At 35.4% G+C, this 12,282-nt stretch overlaps 1 protein-coding gene across 1 annotated transcript; it reads right to left on the bottom strand.

Moving 5' to 3' along the window:
* Nucleotides 1-41: 41 nt before the first annotated feature.
* On the bottom strand, nt 42-2,699 carry LOC132563626 (uncharacterized). Its single transcript, XM_060228368.1, has 3 exons — nt 2,639-2,699; nt 184-660; nt 42-122 (listed from the first exon to the last, which is right to left on the bottom strand). The coding sequence occupies exons 1-3, from the start codon at nt 2,696-2,698 to the stop codon at nt 42-44; spliced, it is 618 nt and encodes a 205-aa protein (XP_060084351.1). The 5' UTR covers nt 2,699.
* Nucleotides 2,700-12,282: the final 9,583 nt, after the last annotated feature.

Below are 12,282 nucleotides of genomic sequence, written 5' to 3'. Positions count from 1 at the left end.
GGAAACATCAACATGAATTTTAGTATCATCAATTGAATCCTCTAACAAGGATAATGAATGACCCAGTAGATGGATGTCTCTAAAGCTGTCACTTTGAGACAAAGGCCTGGTGATTGATGATTCTGAAAGTGAATAATTTCCAAAAGCATTCTGAGAAGCAATGTCTGTATTATCTGTATGTACATTCAGTATGTCATTGCAACTCTCGTCATCAATCGCTGCAGGTGTAACGCTAAAGCAGTAGTTCTCTTTCATCTCATGTGGATCAACTTTGACCTCAGAATCAGTCTCCATCGAAAGTTTCTTGGATTTCTTTTCTGATTTTCTAACTTTCAGACATTTCATAAAGGGCTTATGGAAATTCTTCAAATGCTTTTCATTTTGGATTTTCTTTTCATTGTTTGGTGATGACGTTTCCTTCTGATTCTTTGATTTCTTTCTTTGAAACAAATTAAGAAACTTCCGAAATCCAGTATTTTTTTTCCATCCACCCATTTCAAAATTATTCTCTTTTGTAGACGTAGATATAAGCCTCAGCATTGCTTTCCTTAATTTATGACCACCTACAACACTAGAATCAGTACCAGGTAACTCTTCTATGCAGCAATCCTCTGCTGTCTGTATGAGGGATGGTGTCTCGTACTCCACTGCATACCTGTCCTATAAATCATACAAAATTTAAAAAATAACAGACTTACAACTGTAAAGCATCATACAAAAGGCGGATATATAATTACGGTGGGAAGAGCACCATACAAATCTGGCCTAGACAATAAAATTTGTTTAATGGGAATGCACCATTGGTACGTTTACTTCTTAGTTTGAGTTCACAGTCATCACATAAATTTGGTAAAAATGATACAAGATAACTTTGACCTTAGACTATAACCTGATGACCCTTTGACAATTGCAATTATGCATTTTGACTTCATATATCAGAGTTGTCGAAACTATTTATGTATCATTAATGTAACTATCTCGGGAATAACTATATAATACTCCCAGTCCAGCGTCAACATTTATGTATGACCTTGAAGTTCTATAGAGATGTGCATGTACTATTAATGTGTCATGCCCTATTTCTTTACCATTTATCATTAAAGTTGTGGACTATTACACAAATGCATCTGTATGTAGTGACCTGGTTACCAAGGAAACCAAAACCTTACTGAATTAAGATAATTGCATTGTTAGCAGAATTTTCCATGTGACATAACAAAAGTGTGAATTATTTGTGGCCAGCTTTTATCTTACATTTTCCCTCTAGGTATTGGATAACACTGTTATTAACAGTGAATACCAGTAGTTGAGACCTAGCACTATTTTGACACAAATATCATCTGGGAATTTTTCTTAAGAGAATAAAAATGGACCTAGAATCGATATAAAGCATAAGTTAATTAAAACATGTATACTTATTCTTTATTCTGTAGTTAATCTATAGTATCATATCAGTGTATTCAATAGAAACCAGCAGCCGGCGAATCTGACCATCTATTTTGATGTCGGCGCCGGCAATTTTAATTTCAGAGATAATGAAAAAATTCTCCTACCTGATTTAAAATGTTTTCATTGTTTATGCGCATCATTAACCTTCGAGAACGCAAGTTTATTCAAATCGAATGTGTGAGCGTCTGCTTCATCCTGATGCACATGTCCGAAATTGTTCTTTGTTAAAGATAAGTTTTTCTTACAAAAAATGAGCACGGTAGGCCTGGCTATAGCAAACGCTTGCCTGACGGAGAACACGGAATATAAACAGGAAGCGGTCTATTGAAGACTATTTTGGCTAAGGGTTGAAGCGGCCAAAAAGTATGCCTATACTGATGTTAAAAATAATTGCATTTTACATATTTTTTATATTTCCCTAGCATTTAATAAAGCAGACTAGTATGTCAATATCACATTTAATTGTTCGTTCTCCGATGAACATCACGTCATCGTCTTTCACCCTGAATGAAAAACGTATCAAATGATGCCCATAAATGTTCTTGAGAGCTGTACTTGTGGCATTGACTGACAATTATTAAAATATAGCATTTTACATGTAGCCCGTTTAAATTGTATCTTTACCGGACGGCATAGTCTAATACAAAAAAAACGGTCAACAGCAATTATTTCCGAATTTTTTTCAAATAAGCTCATCAGATATTAAAGTAATTGGTGATTCCTATGGTTTAATAGAAAGACATAGAATTTTCCATTTAGGTTAATTTATGTACGCTAAAGTGCCTTTTCTTTTTTCTGTCCACAGATTAACCTATTTTATAACTGGTTACACACAAAAATATGACTAATATTAAAAAAGACAGACACAATTTTTATCAAGAAATTGTCTTAAAATGTATCTCAGAGCTTCCTCATTTTCAAAATTTTCCCGCAGGCCCCCCGGAACCCCCAACAAGAGGGGGAGGACCCCTTCTTGTACTTTCCCTCTGCAGGCCTTTAGCCCGTCTGCAGCTCACACAAGGGCCTGTAGCCCTTGACCACCTACTTAATGTTATCATCCATGTACTCTAAAAAGTCTTGAACACACTGAGTATCATACTTATTGTAATAAATAAATGATTTAAGATAACATTTTCGATTAAAGGAAAAGAATTTTGAAATTGCATTGATTTTCAACACAAGGACATACTTTGCTGTGGTTTACCACAACTATTTCTTCAACTTCATGAAGGAATACTGGTACAGCCATAATCTATATCCTTTGTCTCAAGATATAGTTGACAGAAGTTCAAGAGTTGAAGTGAGATACCTGAAACAAACAATACCAATACATATTCATTAGTGTCGCAACAAGCACCAGTAGATACCATTTTAGGGCTTTTCACCATTTAAAGTCCAAATGTCATGTTTCTTATTACCATTATAAGCTTACCAGTAACAAGTATTTATATGTTAATGTATTGGATGAAATTTGCATTTTAATTCAATAAAAACTGTTAGCTTGATTCATCACAGCAACATTAGGATACAGATACAAAATATCTTACATGCATACTGCTAAACACAAATTCCAATGAATATCTCGTGGAAACTACATCCAAATATTCATGGATTAGTTTCGTTTTTGTGTTGTAGTAATTAGTTGTGTTTGGTTTTAAAGTCTGTATCTTTTATCATACCATTAATTGGTTTACATTGTTGACAATATCAATGGCACTGATAAATATACTTATATGACATTTGGTTGAAATCCCACTTGTTTCTCCTTTGGGGCCCTTGATATATATATATGTAATGCCTGGGGTTGTACTTTCTGACCACACTAATTATCTCAACAAACTAAAGATTTGATGTATATTAGATCCAGAGTCAGAAACTGGATTCCTGTTCATGAATATTCATGATGTTGAATCCTTGTCTCCTAATTAGAATATGTCAGTTTGATGTGGAGGTCAAGGTAAAATCATGAAAAAATCCAGGTAGACATGTAATCTTGTCATAAACTGTCATTGTCAAAATCCATTTTTTTTCCTAATAGTCTTGATGTTAAAAGGGTACTATAAGATCTACAAATGACATTTGATACGGAACCATTTTGTACTTTTTTATCAGACCAGCCAGTCCAAATATGAAAAGGGAACATCTAAGGACTAAGGGAAACTTACACATGAAATCTTATTATGATTCATCCAGCATTTCTAAACATTCATCAATAACAAAGTTTCACTAATGAAATCCAATATGGCCACTGGTCAACCATTTCATTTTTCTTATCAGGTCAAACATTGAATGGGCACTACTGGAAAGCAATGGGAGCATCCATATGGAAGTTTGGAAAGTTCCATCTTATACTCCTAAAGAAATACATATAGCCATAACAAGCCTTACTTAAGGACCAATGATGGACAGGATACGGGCGCAGAGCAACTTGGAAAGCTGCCATCTGATGACGGCAGGCTCAAAATGCTTTCGAAATATTTGCAAGACATGAATGCCCACTTTCACATACAGATATGTACTAGTGTCACTATTTGACAAACTGTATAGTCAAGGTGTCAGAAGTCCTAGGAACACACTCATTTCAAGTATTATTCTCATTATATTGTTTGACCTTTGCATAGGTTTGAAAAAAATGGCCCTTTTAGACATGAAGTCACTAAGTACACACCCAAAGAAATGGTTCATGAGAATTTCATTTATCTAAGGTAACTGCATAGTAAAACTTGATGTTCGAACAAAGCTGAAATAGGATCTCCTTCAAAGCATTATCTAACAGAGGTCATTATATGGTTCAATGGTTCTGCTTGGCATTGAACGGAGACCTCTGGCTTAATGCTAGTCTTTTGCTCAACCAACGGATCTAAAGATAGTTCTTTCTAGCTGAGCGAGTATTAATCAGGGTTACTTCTGTTTCGTAATGAGCTACGTTGGTTGTATGTGATAAGGTAGCTCAATTTGTAGTGTGTTCATCTAGTGTTCTGAGGGTCAAGCGTTTGAACTCTCGACTGGCTATGCATTTTTCTGTTCTTATCACATTCAGAGCTGTAGACCACTCAAAGTGCAAGCTACAGGTAGCTTACAGGCTCCATTGCAGAACCTTGCTTGGCTGAAGTGGTGTTCAGAGGTGAACACAATGTGACGATTCAAGGATATGGGCATTTCAGCTGCATTGTAAGGCTATGCTATTGAGTGACATATCAAAGTTACACAATGTAGAGGATGGTCAACACTTGGATGGATAAACCCTTGTACAGATTAGAAGTAGGGATTAGTGTTAAATTTCCCTTTAGCTTGATCATGAGACAAGGACCAGCAAACAGTAGCAATAGCTGTTTGCTATTCACTTCTGAGTTCAAAAATTGACTGTAAGTCTATAAGTTTTACATTTCAATGCCATGGGAGGAATGGATGACAGGCTGATAATGTCCATATGTAGGCCACGATGTCAAGACTGGTTTATTAGGCTTGCTCACTTGTGTGACAGGTTAACAGCAGTCAAAACGGCATGAAATACTATTGGTAATGGAAACAGTTGAAACCACCCAAAAACTGTGTGAAATAGACTGCAAGAGGCAATTTAAGCGTAAGTTGCCAGTGTGTTGGTTTGCCACAGACACCTCAATATTGAGCATGGTGTATGAGGTGGTTGATGGCACATTTGCTGAGACCTTTCCCTATGAGATGTTGGAAATAAATGGCTGTATGCTATCAAGATGTGACCCTATGGCCTCAGGTTGTACCTTACATTATAAGGTACCATCCGACCTTTCAGCATGATAATGCTAGACCATACATTCCTGGAGTTTGTAGGGACTTTCTTGCAACCCAGAACATCATCCCTATTGATTGGCCTGCATATTTAGCCTCCATATAGCCCCAAATTGACCCCAATTGCACACTTGCGGAATGAATTTGACAGACGAGTTTGTAACCAAGAAAATATCACAAATAACCTAACCTCTGCCAATTGGCCAAGGCACTTTCCCAGAAATGGAAACTATTCCTCTGACAGTCAACCTCCTTATGAACTCCATGCAAAATAAGAGATGCTATAACTGGTCACTTAAGGAACACAAGATATTAGGGATCAGTCTGACAAAAGCTGTTATTTCAACTTTGTGTACAGTACTTGTGTACCATACCCTAAATCATGGTTTAGTTAAAATCTTTGAAAATTTGAAGACAAATGGTCTTCGAAGTTAACTATTGTATTTCACACTGAGGTGTATTGCTCAAAATTGTTATTTTATTGAACAGTTCGGTTGAATTTGCATTTCCTTTTCCTCGAAGTATATTACGTCTCTGATTTCATCAAAGCTGAAAATATTTTCCTTTAAATTCTTTTCAAAAGCTGGATGTTTGACTTTGTTGGCTGTAGAGCAGTTATAATAACAAGTGAACTGTACCTCATCGCATGCCTATTACGCTAGATGTGATATTTCACTACTCTTTCTACGTAGCAAAATTCCGTGATTTTATCAATATAGCCACCATTCAAACTAATAACGGTCTAAGTCACAATCAAGTCGGTCTACAACACAAGCCGAATCCTTCTTGAGTCAAAAAGCTATCGAACCCCGAGAAATAAATTTCCAAATTCAATCGAATAAACACATTTCCTTGAGTGCATTAAACAATAACATACGTTACCTATAACAGTCATGGCGGATGGCGGATATGTTGTGATCATGAGAACTGAAAATTACCGTCCCTGAGGAAAGTAAGGATGTTTCACGAGATGTTCCGAATGAGCAAACGCTTTCTCACAGAGGCAGACAGCAATAAAACATGCTTGATATGTGATATATACGTCTCTGCTTAAAGAAAGCACTTTTTCTATGTTTTATTCTGTGTTGACACATTATCTGTTACCGACGAAGAATGTCACCTATAACGGAAAGATGTTGCTGGTCACCCTGTTGACCAAGTCTCCAGGGGAATATATCAACTGTCTGGGGAGCGACGAGTTTGGCAGAACCAATGAATCAGCGAGGCCATCGCTATGTTTTTGCGCAATGGCCAGCTCCTAATGAAAAGGGAGATGGTAATGTCATCCCGTCTTGTGTCACTATTTGTAATTCGCACGAAAAAAGACAAAGTGTAGTTAAGGAGGCGTTGTTGGGTATGCATGAGGCTGGTTAATTCATGATAATTGGCTGCTGGACTGTAGGGAATCGCTACGTGTACGCAGAGACGTATACAACACATGTGTTATATACGTCTCTGGTGTACGTAATGTATGTTATTGTTTATCCACTTTAAGCCTTGCAACTTATTAGTGTAAGTTAAATACGTAAGAATACAATGTACATATACAATATAAGGCTATTATAACACATACGAAATATTCAAATATTATATGGAATTAACTTACACTGTACACGACGAGAAGCCGAAAAAAGACTGATTGGCGGTTATGCCACTTACATTCTATAATTTCAATTAACTTTTGTAACAGGTATAAAGATTTTTGTTCAAACGTTTTCGCCAAGTCAGCTTTTCGTAAACACATTCTTATTATTGTACATTCATTGAATTTAGATTTTAATTGCTCATTGTTTGTGGTCCATCACCTGTCTTTCTGTCTTTTATTAAGTATTAATACATATACTGTCCAGTTGCTTAGAACCAAATGAAACCCATGTTAATCCAAAATTTGAAAAATATCAAAAAAATATTTTTCAATACAAGGTGTTGGAGGTTTTGCGAGTACGTATGTGGGCTGTACTATAGATAGCATGTAAGGGTGTAGTAAAATTGTACGATATTGTATTCCAAATCATACATTTAACATTGTTATTGTTTGTAACATAATTTTCGCTACTTAAGTATTGTACAGCAGGTAGGTGTAATTTATGGAGAACATAGACGGAGTTACATGATATTTTAAATGAGCGTCTGTTTAAAATCAGAAATAGATAAATCTCAAAAATATTAGTCAGAGATATTTTTTGTTAATTGATCGGAAAACTGATACCAGGAAAATATGTACGTATTGTTATTTTACTTATTAAATACAAAAATGAGGATGGGGTGCGGATTATGAAATGTCTGAAATTGTGACTGATATTCAAGTACGAGTTTGTCTCATAACTCTGAAAATGTGTGGTGCAATAAGTTATGTTCCAATATTCATAATAAAATCGCAATTATAATATCAAAGTGGTTTGTGAAGTCATTTCATGTTTCCAGGTTTCATTAATCGTTGTGATGTCTTGTATTATTGATTTAAGTAAAGTTTTCAGTGCAGGCCATTTGGACCTCTTGTATTTATATATTGTATTTCATAAGATAAAGTCTATAAATTTCATGAACTTTTGAAACACATATAATGATAAGATTAGATAGGTATTTCATGAATGTATTGTACATGATGCCCGATTTATATCTTATAAGACGTTATACATGCAATGTATCTTTATTTTATCATGTTTTCTGGCTGTATTTACATTTGTTATTTTCACTGATATACCAAGATATGGTGTTTCTATCAGTTTTATTCCAGTATTTGTTATAATTTACATCATGATCGATGACATTAAAGAGATACAATTGAAATTTCGCTCTTGTTTTTCCTACTGTATGGGGTGTGACATTGTATGTGCACCGGATGGTGTACGTAGTTAAAATGAACTTGAAATGACGACTTTAAATTTAATTGGCCAATACTGCAAATGCGTTGTGTTTGTTCTTAGAGATATTATAGTGATTCCTGAACAGGAACTAGTTGATTGGCGATTTCGTTTTAAAAATAGAGGGTATTCGAAGCACACGGGAATACGAAAATGGCTGTATTTCGCTAGTTTTATGCTTCGACCACGCTTCGAAACTTAAAAAAATGACGATACTTTTTTTAATGAGCTGTTCATCTTGAAGCTTGATACTTGTTTTAGTTATCCTGAAGGGAACTGGTACACTCACTATGTATTAGAGTTGCAATCCGACATCGAAGTGATTATTGATGGCGTTCCAGACGGACTTGTGTTGTTGTCTTCTTTGGAGCTGAATTATTCTGTACGCTTACGTCATGTCGAGAATTCCGTAAAATATATTGTTCAAAATTTATCAATAGTTTAACCACACTGTGCTTCTTTTTGGAAATATATAGTAATCGTATTGTTATTAAAAAAATAAACTAATTTTGGATGCTTTTAAAATAGCGATTTGAAAGATAGGTAGCAGTAAACAGTTAATTTGCATTTTTCCTGAAATTATTTGTCATGTTTGAGATATACAGGTATAGCAGATTGGTTATGAAAAATACATCATTACATGTATATATATTTATAAACTGTATAACAATTACATTAACAGTAGAGAGATGAAATTTGTGTAAAAAAAAAAAATTCCTCTGATTTCTGACATTTGATTGTCATGGTTACCTACTGAAAAAATGCTAAAAATGCAAAAATACTGCTAATTCCAATCCAACACTACAACTTTCTAGGAGAAATTTAATTCTAATCACCTATCTTACAATCAACAACACTGTCGTGGTAACAAAGTACTTACATTTCAGCATATTCCAACACGGAAATTCTTCATAACATGACCACATGTAAACACTATGAAAATTTCACTTCCTGTAAAGCTAGTTTTTGGTGCGTAGACACAGATTCGAGACTGCCCAAATAGTAATCTCCAACACAAAGCTAAAATATTATCCTGAAAAATATGAAACCCCACATTGTCCACTTTAACATGACAGGACCAATTTTAGCAAGGATTTTTTTTTCATTTTTAATTAAAACCTTTATAATGGGGTAATCTAATGAGCAAAAAAATCACCCATGGCCACACCGAGAAACTGTGTACTGCTACCATAGCGGCATTATTTACGCAGAAAATTGCCGCTAGAGGGCTCTAACTCTTTTCAATATTTCAGCCAATGAGAAGGCCAGGATCGGTAAATTTTGTGTGAAAGGCCGTCGCAATAGGCTATGCGTACTGAGTACGTTTAGCCTAAAAATGTAGTAGTAGTGGTGGTGGTAGTAGAAATAATAGGGATTAGTAATGGTGATAGTGGTGGTGCAGCCTGAAGCTAAGCTGCGCTTTAAGGGCAACAAGGGGAAGAATAAAATGGGTACGAACCCTTCTGCGGACAGGAAGAGGGGTTCCTGACTCATTTAGCTCCTTTGCCGTGGCAGTCGAAGAGCGGGGCAGGGTGAACGGCGGTCCTCTAGCTCTTGTCCTGACCTGCAGGATGAAGCTCCGGATGTCCAGACGATTTTCAGACTTGGCGGGGTCTCGATCTGCCCGTCCGGAGCTTTCCGTTGGAGTGCGTCTATCTGCGTCCGTTCCGAAATGGAGGGATATCAAGGAAGACGCTTGGACATTGTCTGTGTCAAACAATATAGGTATCTGTACGCTCCTGTCAGTCGTGACCATTCTTTATCATTACTTATGAAATATATCGTTTTTTATGTTTACTGCATAAAATGTGTATGTACTACAATTGTACATGTATATGGGATATAAATACATACTTAATTGTTAAAATTGTGATTACACAAAATGCAAAATGATATTATCTAAGACATAAATATTTCTATTATCAATCAACAAATCAGTAATAAAGGGTCAGAAAAAATGAAAAAATTTGAAAGATCAAACAACATAAGGCAAACTACACATAACCCTAATGCAAAATCAAAAGCTTTAGGACGAAACATATCAATAATCTTAAACTGTTCAAACAAATAAAACAACACACACAAGTAAACACGACCCTTAAAGTATTTGTTAAAACACGACTAAATAGGAAGAAAAATACACAAACGGACTCCACATTTAAGAACCTATGTCCGACATAGATGATACATAAAGGGAACCTCCGGGTACAAAGGTCATGGACCGGTTTGCAGTCGGATTCGGGTCTTCTACCCTACCCTGTAGCATATGGAAGCCTATTAGGGATGACAGTGTGGATATACAGGCTATAGGATCTAGAATTAGCAATCTAAAATCTCACACAATAAAACACAATAACGCACAACCATACATGCAATATATCACACACACATACAAAACGAATTAACACTATACAAGATCACCAGAACACTGACGTTTACTTTCTTTCAGAATATTTTATTGTCATGGTGGTATTGACAGTAGGAATTGGGCAACAGGCAGAGCCTATGAAAGCCCTCTCCTTACAGTGCATAAACAAGTATACAGACACATCAATCAAAATTAGAGATAACAGATAATAATAATATTAGGAATAAGAATGTAGAAGATAGATTCAAATGGATGATTATATAACCGAAATGCAAAATAGGCATCACCATCGTTTGTATTATTGAGTTCCAGAACAGTAACATAAACTAAAAAATACAAATTAGGTATCACAAGATATTACAAGACTGGGTCAAAATATGTCCATTTGTGGTGGGACAGGCTGCAGGTTCAAACAGTCCATTTGCACATAATCCTGAGCTGAGTCCCTAAAATGGACAGGCGGACCCACACTTGAGACATCAAATACAAATGAGAGATAGAAAAGATAGAAGTATAGAATGGGATGTACATTTGCTAAAATAGGCGACCAGTGTCAGTTATGAATCTCTGAACTATATCAAGAATAAATTTATTCATGTTTGCATCAAGTATAGGAGAACCTTTGAGAAATGTATCAATTGTAGGAGGTATAGAATCACTAAGGTCAGAAAGGGAATTAAAGAGGAGTTGTCTCTGGTTAGTAAAGAAGGGACAGTGGAAAAAGAAGTGGGTACAATCTTCAACTGGGTGGCCACAGTTACAGGCAGGGTTATCTTTAAGGTGGGAATTGAATAAATCAAAATTCAGATTACTTGCAGAGTTTCTTAGTTGACATAAAATTATGTTAGCTTTTCTTTGTCCTTTATATTTGAAAGTATCATTACAGCGGAAAGGAGGAATGGTAGTTTGCTGTGATAAAAAAGATTTTTGTATCGCATAAATGGAAGTTAATGAGGGATACAGACAAGATGGGCCATTCCATTCATTCATGAGTTTTGGAAAGAAGCTAGTGCCATATTGACAAGTTCTTGTATGGGGCACATCAAACAATCTATTGTGTCGAAGTGGATAAGGAGCATTATTATTGTTTATAAAAGGTTGGATAGAGTCAAATACATGAGAAGGGCATCTGTTATTTAAAATCTTAAAAAAATGAATATTTTGATGTGTCTTCTTTGAGCTAAGGGTATTAATCCAGACTCATTATATAGAATTGCATGACTGGTGCCCCGTCTTAGGCCAGTAATAATGTGAATTGCCTCTAGTTGAATTGATTCTAAGATGTTGCATTCCCTTTCTGTGCAATTAGCCCAAACAATATCAGCATATTCTAAAATAGGACGAATAAATGTAATATATAATAATTCAAGTGACTTTCTGTCAATTATATACTTTAACATTCTAAGTACATTTATTCGTTTATAAGCTTTCTCATAGATAGAGTTTATGTGGTTTGACCAATTAGCATGACTATTAAAAGTTAGACCAAGGTGCTTATGGAAGGTTATTTTTAATAACTGAATCATTAAAGTACAGATTTGGATGCAACATCTCCGAATCAACTCTCCTTGAAAAAAGTAGGGATTCAGTCTTGTCAGGATTAAAAATAATACCCCATCTATTGGCCCACCTAGAAATTTTTTGAAGATCATTATTGAGTATATTAGCTGCATCTTGTCTATCGCCCTCAATTAAGCCATATAAAGATGTGTCATCAGCAAATAATTTCACATTAGATAGTAAATCATCACCAATATCATTAATATATAACAAAAACAGATAAGGACCAAGAACTGAACATTGAGGGACCCCAGCCTGTAATGTTTTCCAGTT

This window comes from Ylistrum balloti, unplaced genomic scaffold, assembly GCF_031769215.1.
Source record: "Ylistrum balloti isolate Yb309-2 unplaced genomic scaffold, AGI_CSIRO_Ybal_v1 Utg371804, whole genome shotgun sequence".
Classification (NCBI taxonomy): domain Eukaryota; kingdom Metazoa; phylum Mollusca; class Bivalvia; order Pectinida; family Pectinidae; genus Ylistrum; species Ylistrum balloti.
Note: the sequence above shows the minus strand (reverse complement) of the source record. Positions and strands in the feature narration are given on the sequence as shown.

Bases quoted from the DNA above. Each gene is read 5' to 3' on its own strand.
- LOC132563626 (XM_060228368.1), bottom strand. From the start codon at position 2,698: ATGGCTGTACCAGTATTCCTTCATGAAGTTGAAGAAATAGTTGTGGTA. The intron at 661-2,638 runs GTATGTCCTTGT...TATGATTTATAG, and splicing joins TTGTGGTAAACCACAGCAAA to GACAGGTATGCAGTGGAGTA. The intron at 123-183 runs GTACATACAGAT...ATTCACTTTCAG, and splicing joins GTTGCAATGACATACTGAAT to AATCATCAATCACCAGGCCT.